Here is an 18,904-nt window from a genome sequence, read left to right on the forward strand (position 1 = left end):
GCAGGTGATGAGTGGGGAGATGACAGGAAGCCGAGCGTTGTACATGTATGGTGAGCCCAGTGGGCAGGCGGGTGATAGAGCAGGAAGATGATTTGCCATTCTCAGTGTAAGTAAAGGGTTAAATAGCTCTTAAAAATCGAGAAGATATATAAAGTTCCCCCCCACCTTACCTTTAAAAAGGAAGGGCCTGTGAATATGAACAGTCCATCCCAATTGGCCAAAAAGTATGAGAGGCCGCTCCAGCTCACTGGTCTGGAGAAGGAAGGACCAGTTTAATGCATGATGAGATCTCTCTTCTCATGCCCCAGACAGGTGAGACCCTAAGGGAACGAGCCTGCTCAGCCTGGCACTAGAAAAGGGGATGTCCTCATGTTGATGGGGACGTGGGATTGCTATCTAAGGATGTGTGTTGCAGCTTTGTCACATGGCACAAAGCAGTCACTGGGGCACAGCCATCCCACCATATTGAGCAGCCAGGTGGAAAATGAGCTCATGTCGAGGGATTTCTGTAATACACTGCTTAGCGAGGATAGCAGAATGCAGAGAAGTAGGAAATGAGGCAGACATTTTCCCCACACGGTTGTGCATGAGGTGACAGTACACGGAACATCATGGAAGGACACACCCAGGTTCACAAAGAGCATCGTGGAACGACACAGCCAGGTTCACATGGAACGTTGTGGACGGGCACACACAGGTGCACCCAGAACGCCATGGATGGACACACCCAGGTTCACACGGAGCATTGTGGAACAACACACCCAGGTTCACATGGAATGTCGTGGAGGGACACAACCGGGTTCACATGGAATGTCGTGGAAGTACACACCCATGTTCACACGGAGCATCATGGAAGGACACACCCAGGTTCACACGGAACGCCATGGAAGGACACACCCAGTTTCACAAGGAACGTCGTGGAAGGATACACCCAGGTTCACACCGAGCGTCGTGGAGTGACACACCCAGGTTCACACAGAACGTCGTGGAATGACACACCCAGGTTCACATGGAACATCATGGAATGACACACCCAGGTTCACACAGAATGTCGTGGAAACACACACCCAGGTTCACATGGAACGTTGTGGAAGCTCGCACCCGGGTTCACATGGAACATTGTGGAGGCTCGCACCCAGGTTCACATGGAACGTTGTGGAGGCTCGCACCCGGGTTCACATGGAACGTTGTGGAGGCTCGCACCCAGGTTCACATGGAACGTTGTGGAAGCACGCACCCACCCAGGTTCACACTGACGTGGCTGCTGGGGTAGAGGGCAGGAGAGGCAGGCCACCCTCCCTGAAGCAGCCATGAAGTGCACCTGTTAGGAAAAGTGTACCCGTGGAAGTGCACACCGTCACATATAGGCAGCAGCACCTTCTTGTGAACTAAGGTGGGTGCAAATGCCATCCCTACCTTTTTTAATGGTTCTCAGGGTGATTGGAATCCAGGTGATTTTTTGTTTTGTTTTGTTTCTTATACTTTTATGTAATCAAATAATTTACGATGAGCATGTAGTAATATAATCGAGAAAGAGCAGATTTTCATTGAAAGGCCAGGAAAGTCTTCCTAGGTGGTAGTTTGCTGTTGATGAAGTTGTCCGTCCATCTTTCATGTTGCTATTTCCCTTTGTTACGTATTTAGTTCCTTTGTTTGTGTCTGGGTTCACGTCTTCACTTTCCGTTCTGTTCCCTATGATTGTTTTTCTTTAATATTTAGGATCCTTTTAATTTGGAATTTTCTGAAAAAAAATTTGTTTTCATCTCTGTGAAAATCATGCTGTTAAAGTTGTTTAATGTGAACATTTTGGGGGGTTAGCATTTAGCATTTTATAGGCAGATGAGCCTCATGGGAAGGCAATAGACTGCGTGGTCTGTTCTGTGTCCCCAGTGATACAGTCTTAAGGAAGCCACTCGGGTGCATGTGTCCCTGCACTGGGGGTCCGTCTCTCCAGTGGGGTCACATCTACAAATCATAGTCTTAATTGAACGCCTATTGTGGGTCTGGTAGTGTACAGGGGTTAAAAAGATGAAAACGTCCATAATTACGTGAGAATGAGATGTCTCATGAGGGTTAACAAGCAAGTCTGTGAAATTATCAGTTCTTCCTGTTGGGCTCAGTGGAAGTTTCCAAGAAGATATATGCTGGAGGTACATCTGGAAGGACCAGGTGGGACATTTCCAGGTTGAGACTGGTGGGAGAAAAACGGGATGACGTGTAGTAGGATGAGGTGGGACAGCGAAGAGTCTTCCGGAGGGGCCTCCTGTCAGCTGTCTGGGAGGCAGGAGAGCTAAGATTGGAGGGGCTGGCTGACAGCGGCCTTTGGGGCCCCACGAAGGCATGTTGCAAACAGGGGTAGACCTGGAGGAGGGACATGGACTCGCTGATCACCATCTGCATACTGTGGCCAGCCTGTTGTCACTGCATTTCCAGGTGACCGACTTAGCATCTTATGTCCTTTGTTTGCAGGCTTGTGAGTGGCAATTCCATTGAAGAGAAATTGTTGAAAAATGGAACTAAAGATTTGATCCGAGAAGTGGCTGCTCAGGGAAATGACTACTCCATGGCATTCTTAACTCAGGTACTCCTTATTCGGTGAGAGTCCTTGAGGTGAGGCCCGCTGTGCGGCGCGTGGAATCGCCTGGTGCTAGTGCGCACTAGCGAGGGCTTCGGTCTGCGGCTCAGGTCAGACGCACACTTGGACCTTGTACTGGGGAGTAACACACGTCTCTGTGTTTAGCGAACCATCCAGGAGCTGTTCGAGGTTTATTCTCCCATGGATGATGCTGGCTTCCCGGTCAAAGCGGAGGAGTTTGTGGTGCTTTCTCAGGAACCTTCTGTCACGGAAACCATTGCACCCAAAATTGCAAGACCTTTCATAGAGGTGAGAATACATTGAATCTGGCTGGAGAGTTGCATGGTGGGAGCCGTCAGAACACCTGCACCCTCCCCTGGGGCTCTGAGTGCTCAGTCCCCACTCTTCCCTGGCCTGAAGCCCTCTTCCCGTCCCTGCTTTTGGAGCCTCCCCCCTCCCTTCTTTCCGTCATGGGGATTTTGAACTGCAAATACAAGTGAGGGAAATGGTGATGAAGGTCGTGAACTACAGGCCTGTCACTGAAGCAGTTGCTGCCTCTTCATCCACACTTTCCCACAGTCTCAGCTCCTTCCCCTCCCCATGGAAATCTATTCCTGCCTCCTCTGGAGGCTCTACCAGCACTGCCCCTGCTCCCCTCCAGCTGGCTGTGTTGGCTTCTCCCGGAGCAGAGCAGCCACCAGCCTGCACTCAGGTGCTCAGTGTCAGGTGCCGGTTGATTGTGAAGACTGAGTGTAAGAAAGAACACAGACTATCACGTTGGTACTTTTGAATGTTGACTGCCTGTTGAAGTGATAATATTTTGGCTGTCGGGTTATGTCAGTATTTTACTGTTTTGGCGTGGGTACTAGAAGATAGAGGGCATGTTTGGGTCCTTTGATTTTTCCCTTTTTGGGGTGCTGCTGTGTGGACACATCACATACCTGTCACGGGGCCACTGTTCCCTCCCTATCCCCATGGCTGCCCGCCAAAGCCCTACAGCCTCACGTCCTGGAGATGGAGGCTTTTAGCTACCTTCGTTCTCTGAGTCCTCTCTTCCTTCATGTGGCCCTGCTACTCCTCCAGAGCTTGTTCTGGGGCCCCCGTTTCTGTGCCTCTTACCTTGGAAGGATTTGGTATCCCTGTGCATCTTTTTTCCTGCCCTGTTTGACTACAGTGCCTGACTGCATGGGCTTTTCTGTATGTTTTTCTTTTCTGTGAAAACGTTAAAGACGAGACCGGGCACACTGCACAGCCTCTGAGCACCTGTCCCTCAACACGCGAGATTGAGCCTCCCAGCCTCATGGTGTCAGCCCCCTCCTTGCCTGTGCTCAGCTTGTTCTCATCAACTCTGATGCTGTCTCCTCTTCCATTTCTAAACATTACTCAGTTACCAAATAAATAAGAAATACTTGGGGTATGACTGTTTTAGTCCGTTTGTGTTGCTGTAAAGGAATACCTGAGACTGGGTGATTTATTTTAAAAAGGGGTGTATTTCACTCATGTTTCTGATGGCAGCAGAGTTCAGGATTGAGCATCTGTCTGGTGAGGGCCTCAGACGGCTTCCATGGTGACAGAAGGGGAGGGGGAGCTGCATGTGCAGGCCACGGAGCGAGAGAGGGAGCGAGGGGCAGACAGCAGGCTCCCTTTAATAGACTGACCCTCACAGGACGAACAGGGCGAGACCCATTCCCCCAGCCCCAGAGCATGTCTGTTCCTGAGGGATCCACCTATGACCCAAACCTTTGAGAATTTATAATGAAAAGCCAGTCTCCTGCCCTGCCCCCACCACCCCGCCACCACCCCGGTTCTCACATTTCTTCTGGAGATTGTCTGTGTATCATTTCCTTTACACAGACATACCTTACAGATTGTTACATATCAGGAGGTATGGATCAACCTCATTCCGTTTTAAGGAGGTAATACATGCATGAGGTTGGAAAAGGAAAACAACACAAAATCATAGCTAGGGCCAGGTGTGGTGGCTCAGGCTGTAATCCCAGCACTTTGGGAAGCTGAGGCTAGAGGAGGGCTTGAAGCCAGAAGTTCAAGACTGGCATGGGCATTATAGTGGGACCCCATCTCTACAAGAAGAATTTTAAAAACTATGAGTGTGGTGGTGAGCACCTGTAGTCCCAGCTACTGGGGTGGCTGAGGCGGGAGGATCTCTTAAGCCCAGGAGACTGAGGCTGCTGTGAGCTGTGATAGTGCCACTACACTCCAACCTGGGTGATAGAGTGAGACCCTGTCTCAAAGACAAAATATGCAAAGGACCTGACTCTGTGTGTCTCAAAGGAAAACATGTAAGTGGCCGATGTGTAGACGAAATAATGTCCAGCATCACTAATCATCAGGAAAATCAAATGAGAACCACATGAGGTACCAACTGGCACCTGTTAGGATGACTGTCATCAAAACGCAAAAGATAGCGAGTGTTGGTGAGGATATGGAGGAAAGGGGCCCGTTGCACTCTGTTCCTGGGAATGTCGTTGGCACAGCCACCATGGGAGACGGCAGGGAGCTTCCTCAAAAATGTGGAAATAGAGCTTCCACAGGATCCAGCAATCCCACTGCTGGGTGTCTATCCAAAGAGTTGAAATTAGCACATAGAAGAGGTGTCTGCACCCTCGTGTTCATCGCAGCACCATCCCAGCAGCCAGGACACAGAATCAACCCAAGTGTCCATCAGAAGTCCGGGATTTTCCGTATTGGCTCTGTTGTTTCCCAGCAGCATAGTATTTCAACACATAGATTCTTTGGAAACATACTTGTTGATTGTTTTACTGTGTGTCAGGCATTGTTCTAAGCAGTAGGGATACAGGATCGAAAAAAAGACAAGAATTTCACCTTTCATGAAGCTTATATTCTAGTAAGGAGAGAGGCAGAAACCAAACCTAGTGAGTAAAGCATGTAATTTATTCACACGAGAAGCTGTGAAATGCTGAGTCCAGGGGAGAATGTTGTGGTCACCACAGTAGACAGGTCAGTGTGGCTGAGGGGGTGGGGAGGGTGTGACCAGGTGGGGCCTGACTGCAGGGAGCCCTTGGAAGGGTTTGAGTCAAGCTGTGGTGCAGGGTCTGGCATGACCTAAGAGAGTCGCTCTGACTCCTTTGTTGAGACTCGGTTGTAGCAAGGCAGGGGGATCCTGGGGCCCAGTTAAGAGTCCCAGAGCAGTAACACTGGTGAGCAAGGCTAGTGAGGAAAGCTGGGGGACCTGCCGGGGCAGCGGGGGGGTCTTTGGAGGGTAGAGCCAGCAGGACTCGCTGCAGTGGGTGTGTGAGGAGGATGGCTGCTCCTCACTGGCTTGACCGGCCCCTGGGAACAGAGAGGTAGGTTAGCCTTGACCTTTTGCCAGCAGAGACAGATCCACGTTAGCGTGCTGTGCTCGTACCTGCTGCACGGGACTGTGGCTGTAGGATTCTTCTATCATTGGCAACGCTCATCAGAGGATTTGTGCCTGAAAAATGATTTTAAGAAAAGTCCTTGTTGACATACAGAAACATACAGCAAGTGTACGCATCACAAAGATTCCCGCTGGAGAAACGTTCTGTCAGCAGAGGCATCTGGTGGAGGAGGAGGATGCGGCTGGCTCCTCAGAAGGCCTGTCCCCCATCGGTGCTGCCCCTTGAGAATTCCAACAGCATTCCCTGCTTCTGCACTTTCTGTACATGGGGCGCTCTTCCTTCGGGTCTGCCTTCTTGTTGTGAGCGGCAGTCGGTAACTCATTCTCATTGCCGTGTAGAGTTCTGTCTGAATATACCACAGCTGGTCAGATCTGCGGCTCGTGGGTGTGATGGAGTGGTAACTCATTCTCATTGCCGTGTAGCGTTCTGTCTGAATATACCACAGCTGGTCAGATCTGTGGCTCGTGGGTGTGATGGAGCGGTAACTCATTCTCATTGCCGTGTAGAGTTCTGTCTGAATATACCACAGCTGGTCAGATCTGCGGCTCGTGGGTGTGATGGAGTGGTTAATGTGAGCTGTGCTCCTGTGGATGTTTCAATCCTTGTCTTTGGTAAGCACACATGTGCAATTCAGGCCGCATACGTTTGACTTCAGGGGATGCTGTGGCTGCGCCGGGGATGCTCCCACCATGGGGTTGTTGTGGGTGGTGGTGTGGAGGCGAAATTGCTGGTCCTGTCACCGTAGCTACAGGGTGGAATGTGGGATAGTCTCATTGTGGTTTAATTTGTAGTTTTGCTGTTGATTGATGAGTTTGAGTGCCTCTTCACATATTTACTGGCAGTTTGAGTACTTTTTAAAGACATGCCAAGGCTTTTCCCAATTTTTTTTAATTGGGTTTTTCTCTATTTCTTTTTCTTTCTTTTTTTTTTTTAAACGGAGTCCCACTCATCATCCAGGCTGCAGTGCGGTGGTATGATCTCAGCTCACTGCAACCTCCACCTCCCAGGCTGAAGTGATTCTCCAGCTCAACCTCCCAAGTAGCTGGGATTACAGGTGCACGCCACCACGCCTGGCTAATTTTTATATTTTTAGTAGAGATGGGGTTTCTCCATGTTGGCAAGACTGGTCTTGAACCTCTGACCTCAGGTGATCCACCTGCCTTGACCTCCCAAAGTGCTGTGATTACAGGCGTGAGCCACCACACCTGGCCAGTTGTCTCTGTTTCTTAATGACTTGTTGGAGTTCTTTATGTATCCCAGATAAAAGGCCTTTGTTTGATACACGTGACATATCTTTCCCATTCTGTGGTTTGCCTTTCTAAACGCTATATATTGATGAGCAGAAGTTCCGAGTTCTGACACCATCCAGGGCCCACGTCTGCTGTCTTTATAGTTGGCGCTTTTTGTGCTCTGCTGAGGAGATTCTCTGCCCACCTGAAGGTCGCCGTGCATCCTCCTCTGTTTTCTTCTACATGTTGCGTTGTTTTATGTTTGCTATTTAGGTGCACCACCTATCTGGCAATAAGTTCTGTGTATAGTGTCGAAATAGTGTTATATAACTTTGCAGGTTTTACCAGATTGCCCTGGAAACAGATTGTACCAGTTTTTAATTTGTATCTTCTAACTAAAAACCATACCTCCATGTCAGATGTATTTTGCCCACATCTGCAGGTAACTATCAGACGTGTGTTCCTAGCTGTTTCTGCAGATGAACAGTGGCATCTCCTCATTCTAACTTGCGTGTCTTGCACTGTGATAAAGCTGTCTTGTATGTTTATAGTCATCAATGCTACATTTCGCGGTGGACTTGCTCCTGCTGCCATAATGTTGGGCTGTCCGTCTGCTGTCTGGTTCCTGGACAGAAGCCTCTGTCTTGCTGTGTCTGTCAGCTGAGGGCAGTAGTGTGCATCGGGTCTGAGATGGAGCCTCCTGGGCCTTTCTTGTTCTCGGAGCTTCCCTGGCCCTGGGTGCCCTGGCACGCTTTGCCTGCGTCAGTGCTCAGCCCTTCCATGGGGCCTGCCTGTCCAACTCGATAGTAAGGTTAGCAAGGCCCAGGAGATTTCCCGCTCATTTTCTGTATTCTCTAAGTGCCTTATCATTTTCACCTGTAAGAGGACCTCAGGGAAGGAGTGGATGGCCTTTATAGAGAGTGGGTGATTACAGTGTAGGCATCGCCATTAACTTTACATAGGATGGCTCTTTTTTAAAACTACCCTCATTTAAAAAGTCTGTCAAGGCAATCTAAACATAGACTTTCCTCAGGCCCTCAAGAGTATTGAGTATCTGGAGGAGGATGCCCAGAAGTCCGCAGAGGAGGGGGTGCCGGGACCACACACTGATGCGCTGTCCTCAGACTCTGAGAACATGCCATGTGATGAAGAACCGTCCCAATTAGAGGAACTAGCTGACTTCATGGAGCAGGTTTGGGCATGTTTTCCTTTACAACTACCTACTTTAAAAATTTGACCGTTCTATAAAATATTTATTGTTTACTGCAAGAAAAATCACTTTTTTGATTCAAATGTTGGTGAGTGGGTTGTATAAGGAACTTGACTTTTATTAACTTGCTATTAACCCTATTCAAAAAATATACTTTTGGAACAGCTTACACCAATTGAAAAATACGCTTTAAATTACCTGGAATTATTCCATGCTTCCACTGAGCAAGAAAAAGCGAGAGACAGTGAGGTAAGAGGGTCAACTTTCGGTCAGTGAAAAAAATGGCAATATTTTCAGAGTTAAGTTTGATTTAAAGTAAATGTGACTTCATTAAATTAAAGTCACAAAAGCCAAAACCCACAAGTTTGGAAACGAACTTAATATGAAGAGAGTCTCGAGAAGCCCGTAGGGACCGTGGAGCTTGTTCACCCCTCATAGGGACTGTGGAGCTTGTTTTCCCCCCATAGGGACCGTGGAGCTTGTTCACCTCTCGTAGGGACCATGGAGCTTGTTTTCCCCCCAAAGGGACTGTGGGGCTTGTTCACCTCTCGTAGGGACCGTGGAGCTTGTTCACCCCTTGTAGGGACCGTGGGGCTTGTTCACCTCTCGTAGGGACCGTGGGGCTCGTTCACTCCTTGTAGGGACCGTGGAGCTTGTTCACCCCTCGTAGGGACCGTGGAGCTTTTTCACCCCTCGTAGGGACTGTGGAGCTTGTTTTCCCCCCATAGGGACCATGGGGCTTGTTCTGCCCTCAATGTCTTTGATTTGATTTGCAGCAGGCTGCTGCTTGCAGGGTGACACGTTGTGGGTCAGTGTGTATAGAGAACATGTGGCTCTGAGACAGCAGGGAGACCTAGAGCGGGGACTCGGGGACTGCTCTGAGCTGCGTTCCTGATCCTGAAAGTTCCTGCTTCTCTCCCCATCAGGACGCAGTGATGACTGCAGTGAGGGCATGGGAGTTTTGGAACCTGAAGACCCTGCAGGAGAGGGAGGCCCGGCTGCGGCTGGAGCAGGAGGAGGCGGAGCTCCTGACCTACACCCGAGAGGATGCCTACAGCATGGTACCTGGCCCGGGGCCCTCCTGCCCTCTTGCCCCCCTGCTGAGGGGCACTTGTTCAGCCATGTTTGGCTGTTCAAAGTCTGTGTACACTGACATGAGAAAATGCCTAGGAATTGTTACTTCTCATATCAAAACAACTTCACTCATGTTCTAAAAACAGTTTTCTTAAAAATTGACACTTGGAGATTGCAGTTAGATATTGACCAGCTCTGATTAAAGCATTTATAAGTCTTATTATAAATAGTCATGTCGATCAGACTTATTTGGAAGACTTAATAAGTATGAAGGTACATGATTTGTGGCTTACAACATGACACTGAGACTTGGTGGAAATTAGAGCGTGCCGTGTTCCCTACAGGAGTATGTCTATGAAGATGTCGATGGGCAGGCAGAAGTCATGCCGGTGAGTGCTGCCCTCTCCCTTTGGGTCTGCGCGGGCAGCTTCCTGTGAGTTCCACATCTCATGGGCCCTCCCTTCTCTGTGCAGCTCTGGACCCCGCCCACCCCGCCACAGGACGACAGTGACATCTATCTTGACTCGGTCATGTGTCTCATGTATGAAGCCACTCCCATCCCAGAGGCTAAGCTGCCCCCCGTGTATGTGAGGAAGGAGCGGAAGCGACACAAAACAGACCCCTCAGGTGCGCATCCCGAGGGCATCGCGTGACCTAGGCGGGCCCTGGCCTGCAGAGTCCCTGCATATGAGCCGCTTTCTGCTGTCTACTGTCTGCCTGTCTGCTGCAGGGCGAGTGCTCACACGCCCGTCCGCTGCCCCTCAGGCCCTGTGCACAAGTTCTGTTTCCAATGAGGAAACCTTCGTGTTTCCTTCTAATTGACCGTGAAGACCTGAGAGCAGGTCTGTCTTTGGCAGGTGCTTTCTGTGGCCCCTTTGCCCAGGCACCTCCAGACTTGCCCAACCTGTTTCCTTTGTCTTTTGCCTGCCCATGTGGAGTCTCCTGGTTCACTGTCTTGCTGAAGACGGCCTCTGTGTTCAGCTGCAGGCAGGAAAAAGAAGCAGCGTCACGGGGAGGCCGTCGTCCCTCCCCGGTCCCTGTTCGACCGAGCGACACCAGGCCTCCTGAAAATTCGCAGAGAGGGCAAGGAGCAGAAAAAGAATATTCTGCTGAAGCAGCAGGTGCCGTTCGCCAAGCCCCTGCCAACTTTTGCCAAACCCACAGCCGAGCCTGGTCAAGACAACCCAGAGTGGCTCATCAGTGAGGACTGGGCGCTGCTGCAGGTAGGTGGGCGTGGTCTTTGTGCCAGCGATCACGGGGTCATTTTTCTCCCTCATGTCTATGCTTCCAGCTCACTGTGATCACTTTGCGGGGAGTCTTTGGCAGGAGGGAAGACCTTCTGACTTAGAGTGTATTCGCCTGTTTTACCTGAAACCTCGTTCTCTAGGCTGTAAAGCAGTTACTGGAGCTGCCTTTGAACCTCACAATCGTGTCACCTGCTCACACACCTAATTGGGATCTTGTCAGTGACGTCGTTAACTCCTGTAGCCGAATCTACCGCTCTTCCAAACAGTGCCGGAATCGCTACGAGAACGTCATCATTCCACGAGAGGAGGGGAAGGTAAGCACGGTCTTGTTTGTCCTCCGAGGAGAACACAGGCAGGTGTGGTGGCTGTGGCCTGCAGTGTCGGCTCCAGTCCTGCTCTTCACTGACTGGGCTCCTTGATCCCTGTGGGTCTGCGGTGAAGTCCATCTCCTCGGGCTCCTGGTGGACCCAGCGAGGTCAGGTTCCTGCACTGTGCCTCGCCTATGGCATGAGCAGTGATGGAGGTGTTCGCACTGTGCTTGGTGTTGGCAGCAGGCCTCATACCTGAGGTTTTATCTGATGCCAACATTTGCACTGCCATTGTCATTTCTAAGATAGTGTGGGTGTCATCCGAATACTTGGCTGTATATATATGTATACATTTTCGCTTTGTAACCCAGGCTGGAGTGCAGTGGCGTGATCTCAGCTCACTGCAAACTCCACCCCCCGAGTTCACACCATTCTCCTGCCTCAGCCTCTTGAGTAGCTGGGACTACAGGCTCCCGCCACCACACCCAGCTAATTTTTTTGTATTTTTAGTAGAGACGGGGTTTCACTGTGTTAGCCAGGATGGTCTCGATCTCCTGACCTTGTGATCCACCTGCCTCGGCCTCCCAAAGTGCTGAGATTACAGGCGTGAGCCACTGCACCCGGCCGATATATATACATTTTCAACAAGGTTTTGAATGAATGAAAAGACCTTTCACTGGGTTTTGATCATGGCATACTTAAATGAGGGTATCATCCAAATACTTGGTCATATATAGACAGACATTTTCAAGAAGGTTTTGGGTGAGTAAAAAGATAAGCTGTCTCGCTTTGTTTTGATCATAGCGTACTTAAAGAAAAGTCTGTTACTGGTACCTCTGCTATTCTGGTACTGAATGACTGGCTGGCTGCAATGGTTTGACAAGCGTAATATTCCCTGTTTCAGGGTTAACTATAAGTATTGCAAGTGTTTGTTTACATATAGTATAGTCAAATCATTAGTCTTTCATGTAAGAAGTCAGCTGTGTGGTTTGTAGCTTGACCCCGGAAGAGTCCAGGCAGCTGGTCAGTAACATGTAGGCGTGCGTGTGGCGTGCCTTCCCTTGAACTGAGTCATCCCTCTCCGTTGTGCATCTGGCTTACTTCAGGCAGCTCCTTCTTGCTGCTTGCCTGCCTTTCTCGCTTCAGGACCGCATCCAGAGCCCCCACACCAGCAGCGTCTGCATGCTCTGCTGTGCCCACGTTGCCGGTGTCCACACCCCTCAGGGGATGCGCTGTGCCACTTCCAGGGCACTTGCCATGCTGGTGTGTGGGGACCACTGCCTTTCAGTTCACCTCGTGGAGCCCATCCAAACAGGAGCTGTGGGCATGTCTTCTTGCATGGGACAGGGTGGGACAGATATAGTAGAGGCAGGCATCCAGTACTTTTACTATATTTACTTTTGTTTCTAATTTGTGAGAATTACATTTTCTCCGTAATAGCCAGATCCATCCTCAGGATGCGAACATCACACTTAATTTATTTCTGTACCCGCTCTTTCAGTCATCTCTCTTCATTTTTCTAAAAACACTTGTCTGAAAATAAAGCATTTTTTTGTTGTTGTTGTTGAACGTAGAAAAGCAAGTTTTCTTCGTAATACCACTTTGTGGTCCCTTTACCAATAAGACTTCCTGGAATCTTGCATTAATTAGATTTTCTGTGTTTTGGAAGCATTTGTAATAATAGCCATTACCTTATTAAGGAAAAAAGTAAAGCTAAAATATTGTCTTCTTTTATAGCTGATTTATGAAGCTAATCCAGAGAAAAAGGCAAAAATATTTGTAAAGTTTGAGGGTGATGTTCTTTTTTTTTTTTTTTTTTTTTTTTTTTTTTTAAGACAGGAGTTTCACTGTTGTTGCCTAGGCTGGAGTGCAGTGGCATGATCTCGGCTCACTGCAACCTCTGCCTCTCAGGTTCATGTGATTCTCCTGCCTCAGCCACCCAAGTAGCTGGGATTACAGGTGCCTGCCACCATGCCTGGCTAATTTTTGTATTTTTAGTAGAGATGTGTCCTCTACTGCTAGAGGAATACCCTAAATTTCATCAAGTTGACCAGGCTACTCTCGAACTCCTGACCTCAGATAATCCACCCACCTCGGCCTCCCAAAGTGTTGGGATTACAGGCATGAGCCACCACCCACGGCTGCGGGTTATGTTCTGAATAAGTTGGAGCACTTTGTTAAGAGCCTGTGCACAGAAACGTAGAGTAAGATTCAGTCTTACCCTATATTTTAGGAATCAACAGAAACCTGAGACCTAGAATTTTCTCCAGGGCCTCTCATTCTGTATGTAGAGGCCATGACTCTTTGCATTAGAGGACCCCACGGTGACTTGTCCAGCCCCCTAAAGGGCATCCTGAGCCTCCGTGTCCCTCATGCCCTGTGGAAGCCCTTGATGGTGACAGTGGTCGGATGTGTGCGTGAGTGGGACAGCCCCACCTCTCAGAGCCTGCAGGACTCCGGCAAGCCATGTGGGAAGGGGCATTCATGCCTGGTGAGAGCCTGCACAGGAGCTCTGTTACCAGACACACAGTCTTTCTGCCTCTGGCCTGGCTCAACCTAGCCATCCAGTGTCTTGTGTGATAGACCTGGTCTTACTCTTATGCTCTTACCCCTTCTCCCTCCCTCCCTTTGCTCACTCTTAGGATGATAGATAGGAGGAGAATGCTTCCCTGTATGGCACAGTGTTCTGGGAGGACACTGCTGTGGCCTTGCATGTTGGTTTCTAGTTCTGGTTGTCCTTAGTGTTGCCTTCAGAATTTAGGGCATTTCTCTAGCAGTAGAGGACACGTGTGCACACAGACATGTGTGCTTGTACATGCGCAGACACACCTGTACCTGGGCCTGTGCTGCTGTGTCATGTGAGAGTCTTGGTTTTCGCCTTGGCACACTCTCTTTGACCGGAGTTTAGAGGAGCATGGGGGAAGAGCCCTGGGCAAGGAAGGAGGTGCTTGAACCCTGGTCTTGACTTGTCACTACCTCTGTGACCTTGCACAGAGAGCATTCCTGGGACGGCTGTTCACTTCACAGGATTAAGGAGTTACTTTAAAATTCTGCAGGATGCTAAGATGTCTTGGAAGCAAGTAGCCCAAATTGAGTGGCCCGTTGTTTAGCTGTGCAATTTATGAAGGAAGGACTGCCAGGCATAAGCACTGCTAAAGACCCCCATGAATGTACTTTGAGACACCGTTGGGCATGCACCAGCCTCACTGTCCACCATGGGCAGAGGACAGTGGTGTCCATGGCGGTCCGCGCTGCCCCTTGGTGTTACCGGGTGAAGGCTCACAGCCTGCTCCACACGGTTACCTGCCGTGTGACCTCGGGCACTTTGCACACCTATTTTGTTCCCTCTCCCTCTTTTTTTCTTTTTTTTTTTGAGACGGAGTCTCGCTCCGTCACCCAGGCTGGAGTGCAGTGGCCGGATCTCAGCTCACTGCAAGCTCCGCCTCCCGGGTTTAGACCATTCTCCTGCCTCAGCCTCCCGAGTAGCTGGGACTACAGGCGCCCGCCACCTCGCCCGGCTAGTTTTTTGTATTTTTTAGTAGAGACGGGATTTCACCGTGTTAGCCAGAATGGTGTCGATCTCCTGACTTCGTGATCCGCCCGTCTCAGCCTTCCAAAGTGCTGGGATTACAGGCGTGAGCCACTGCACCCGGCCTCCCTCTCCCTCTTTAGGTGATTATGGGGCTTATGTGAGAGAATACCTGGAAAGGGTTAGCGTGGACTGGGGAGTGTCATAGCAGTCGGCCGGGACAGCCACTTAATGCCGCTGCTGTTGGGTTATGCCTGGACTTGGAAAGAAGGCCCAGGAAAGGGAAGTTTGTATTCAGCCATGGGGAGTTTAGTCTCAGATTCCCACCCAGTGAGGCCTATGTCCCGCGCAGTCGTCTGTCCATGCTGCCTAATTCAGATGCACTCTCGTCAATTTTGTTGCAGAGTAAAAACAACCGTCCTCTCCGTACGAGCCAGATCTATGCCCAGGATGAGAATGCCACACACACCCAACTGTACACGAGCCACTTTGACTTAATGAAAATGACTGCGGGCAAGAGGAGCCCCCCAATCAAACCTCTGTATGTTTCCTGAGTGCTCATTTTATGTTAATTATGACTGAGTAGATTGCGTGAAGCTTGGTTTTGATGTATTTTTAACATAACGCTTCTTCAGATACTTCCTTTATTTAATAATTACTGTCTCACCGTCTATACTGCAGGCTTGGCATGAATCCCTTTCAGAAGAACCCCAAGCACGCGTCTGTGTTGGCAGAAAGGTATTTCTCTAGTCATGACACATTTGTTACTGTTTGGAAGGATTTCATTCCAGTGTCATCTAAGTTCAGCGAGTTCAGCAAATCGTTGTGCACTTAGTGTGTTCAGGCATCAGCTGGACATGGCAGTGCGCAGAACCTGCGGGAGAGATGGTGCTTCTCCTGCCGTGGGCTGGGGTGTGCATGGGACGGCCCCTGCCCTGTCTCTGTGTTACAGGGATTGTCCTTGCTGGCCCTCGGTGGGGAAAGACGCTGACAGACATGATGAGTGTGCCAGGGCCATGTGGCCAACCACAAGGGGCTTTCTTCCTTGCACCCCACCTCTCAGGCACTGATTTTGTTAGCCATATCTTAAGAACACATCATGTTTAGGGGTGTGTGTACTTGCCCTGAAGTTCTACAGGGGAAAAGAGGAATGGATGAATGGATGGGTAGAGAAGTGGGTAGATGCAAGAAAGCAAATGGGGTAAGAATTGGATGGCGAAACCCCAGTGTGGAACCTTAGTGCCAGGCACATGGGTGTCTGCTGTGTTTCTGACTGTCCGACTCTTCCCATAAATGTTGGAAGTGCTGGGATTAAATGGTGTGCATCTGGTTTAGGCACTGTTGTCACACAGTGGCGGATTTGGGACGCTTCCTTGTTCTGTGGCTCCCTTTCCACACAGTGGTGGAGTGATCCTTGTCAGAGGGAGTTGGCCCAGGGCCCATCTCCTCAAGCCCCCAGGACTCCCTCCTGCCCATGCTCTGAGTCGCCTGACCCTGGCTTTCGGCCCCTTGGTGCTCCCTGGGTGTGCTGGCAGCCGCGCCTCAGGCCTTCACTTAACCGCCCTCGTGAGATGTTTTCAGAGCATACTGTTGAGAATTGCAGCCCTACCCTGCTGTTTTCCTTCATAGCAGTCAGTATACATCTTCAGACCTACCGCACGTTTTACCTGTTTGTTGTCTGATGTGAGTGCTATGATCGTTGGGACTCTAGTGTCTGGGAGCACAGACCAGGCGTTTGATTTATGTTGTCGATTAAATGAAGAGTTAATTCACCCAACTAATATTTATGGACCTGCTGCAGGCCTGCACGGCGTGGAGCCTGGGCATTCCCAGGGGAGCGAGACAGGCTCAGTCCCGCCCTCCCTTTGCCTCACTGGAGGGCGTCCTCACAGAATGAACAGACAGTGATTTTCCTGAGTACAGTGCAGACACATGAGGTGGGCTGTGCGTTTTGGGGGCTGCCACCAGTTACCCTGGGGATGTGTTCAGAGATACTTCTCCCGGAGCGTGGGAGAGCTCGGCCTCAAGGAAGAGGACTCGGTGCCAGGCTGAGGACAAGGTCCAGGTGGCTCGATCTCCTGCAGGGCACGTCGGGCACCTTGCTTTATGCCCTCGTCTCTTGGGCTGGGCTGGAGCTGCCCCAGCACCTGGCAGCATGGGATTTCTAGGGTACTTGGTACTTGTCCATCTTAAAATTTGCCTATATGTTTTTAACCTTTGCGTCTGTCTTTCAGTGGAATCAACTATGACAAGCCACTGCCTCCCATCCAGGTGGCGTCTCTCCGTGCAGAGCGAATCGCAAAAGAGAAAAAGGTCAGCACCCTGGGCCCTTCTGCTTGAGTGGGAAAATGTGGTGGCTATGACTTCATCTAGGGGGTGTGCAGGCCGGGTCCGCCCCTCCAGTGGCTCCTCTTCCTTCCCTGCCCCTCAGGCTCTGGCTGATCAGCAGAAGGCACAGCAGCCGGCTGTGGCCCAGCCGCCCCCGCCCCAGCCGCAGCCCCCGCCACCCCCGCAGCAGCCACCACCACCGCTGCCACAACCACAGGCAGCGGGCAGCCAGCCACCAGCAGGGCCACCAGCTGTCCAGTCTCAACCCCAGCCACAGCCCCAGACCCAGACGCAGCCTGTGCAGGCCACAGCGAAGGCACAGCCCGCAATCACGACGGGGGGCAGCGCGGCCGTGCTGGTGAGCAGGGACTTCCTCGCGGGCTTCCCCTCCACAGGAAGTCACCTCCACCCGCACTTGAGTCAAGTGCTTTCTGTTAAAACGAAGCTTGTTGCCAGTTCTAGCACATTTCTAGGCTGTAGACCTTCCTCTGAAGAAATGGGAAAAGGCTTAGTCTCACCCCAGAGGAACTGTGTGTTCTCACCCAGATTCTGCCATTTCACGCCTCCAAGGCCTTTGTGGGCTTAGTGGCTTTATTGGATTTGGCAGGTAGAGGCAGCTCCTTTGAGTGGAGGTGGCTGGGAAGTTTGGAATTGCCTGGGTTTTGTAAAACATACCTGAACATACCTGTGACGCATTTACCTCTTGACTTCCTACACACTTAGAGAGCAGGTCCTGTCTGTGCTGGTGTCTCCTGAAAGCATGCCCATGTGTGCTCACTCATACACATCAGTCTTTAATGCCTGTTGTAGAAAAGCTGTAAAGTGCACGAGAAGCGTTGTGAAAAGAAAGGCAGGGTGTGGAGCTGCAGACTGGCCGTGCGCACCACGCGCTGGTGCATCTCTGTACTGTGTGTGTCCATGTGCCACACAGAGCTGAAATCGTATGCAGAGAATCACACCTGCAGAGAATAGGAGCTGTGCCAAATTGGAAAAACCCACACTTTGGACTACCAGGCAGGCATAAAAACATTTTTGTTACATAGAACCATTTCCTGCAGTAGTTTTTAGAAAATTGTTTGTTGTAGTGGAATTTTCAATGTACTCAGGCAACTTCATTCCTCATCTATTCAAAAGAGATCTTTGTGAATGCCTACTTGGTGCAAGGTGGGCAAGATGGGCAGTGCCCACACTCTGGAGCCATGTCCTACAGGGGAGGGAGGCAGCCAAAGAGATCATTTTAAATGCTGGCTGGAGGAGTCAGGGTGGCACAATGCAGGGCTGGCTTGTTAGGAAACACCTTTCTGAGGAGTTGGCATTTGAGCTAAGGTCTGAATGACAAGGATTTGGTCATGAGAAGAACAAACACAGCAAGTACAGAGGTCCTGAGCTTGGCTGATATGGGGGCCAGAAAGGTCAGTGTGGCTGGACTCAGGTGGTGAGGTACAGAGGGTGGATGAATGGAGTGGAGAGACAGAGGAGTAGAGGGACAGTGGGGTGTGGGGTCAGCAGGGTGGGGATGGAGGGACCCCGGGGTAGAGGTGGAGGGTCAGTGGGGTGGGGCTAGAGGGACAGTGGGATAGGGGTGGAGGGATAGCAGGTAGACAGATGGTGGGGGCACCGCCAGGTGGAATGAGTTGGGGAGGTTGGGATGGGTGGCTGTGTGAATGTCGTGGAGTTTTGATTTGATTCTGAATGAAGTGGAAGCCTTTGGAGTGTTTATGCGGGGGAGAGCCTGACATGAAATTCAAATTTTTTTTTTAAATAGGCAGGAACCATTAAAACATCAGTTACTGGGACAAGCATACCCACTGGTAAGACAAATACAGAGATGCTGAAATGTGGACCCCATTTCTCCTGGCACTGTTGCCTTAGGCCCACCTGTCTCCGCAGGCACCGTGAGTGGAAATGTGATCGTGAACACCATCGCAGGGGTCCCGGCTGCCACCTTCCAGTCCATCAACAAGCGCCTGGCGTCACCAGTGGCTCCTGGAGCCTTGACTGTG

The 18,904-nt window shown here is 50.5% G+C and overlaps 1 protein-coding gene across 43 annotated transcripts in view; it reads left to right on the forward strand.

The window, feature by feature from the left end:
- EP400 (E1A binding protein p400) overlaps positions 1 to 18,904 on the forward strand; it is a 134,362-nt gene that overhangs the window by 88,661 nt on the left and 26,797 nt on the right. For all 43 annotated transcript variants that reach the window (XM_028830189.2, XM_028830193.2, XM_028830205.2 and 40 more), the window contains 15 exons: positions 2,470 to 2,581; positions 2,741 to 2,884; positions 8,239 to 8,397; positions 8,581 to 8,664; positions 9,342 to 9,476; positions 9,834 to 9,878; positions 9,963 to 10,116; positions 10,471 to 10,712; positions 10,877 to 11,050; positions 14,978 to 15,114; positions 15,255 to 15,311; positions 16,808 to 16,886; positions 17,005 to 17,259; positions 18,667 to 18,712; positions 18,792 to 18,901. In XM_028830189.2, coding sequence (XP_028686022.2) covers positions 2,470 to 2,581; positions 2,741 to 2,884; positions 8,239 to 8,397; positions 8,581 to 8,664; positions 9,342 to 9,476; positions 9,834 to 9,878; positions 9,963 to 10,116; positions 10,471 to 10,712; positions 10,877 to 11,050; positions 14,978 to 15,114; positions 15,255 to 15,311; positions 16,808 to 16,886; positions 17,005 to 17,259; positions 18,667 to 18,712; positions 18,792 to 18,901 — 1,933 coding nt within the window. The remainder of the gene's footprint in view (positions 1 to 2,469; positions 2,582 to 2,740; positions 2,885 to 8,238; positions 8,398 to 8,580; positions 8,665 to 9,341; positions 9,477 to 9,833; positions 9,879 to 9,962; positions 10,117 to 10,470; positions 10,713 to 10,876; positions 11,051 to 14,977; positions 15,115 to 15,254; positions 15,312 to 16,807; positions 16,887 to 17,004; positions 17,260 to 18,666; positions 18,713 to 18,791; positions 18,902 to 18,904) is intronic.

Source organism: Macaca mulatta, chromosome 11 (genome assembly GCF_049350105.2).
Source record: "Macaca mulatta isolate MMU2019108-1 chromosome 11, T2T-MMU8v2.0, whole genome shotgun sequence".
Taxonomy (NCBI): Eukaryota; Metazoa; Chordata; class Mammalia; order Primates; family Cercopithecidae; genus Macaca; species Macaca mulatta.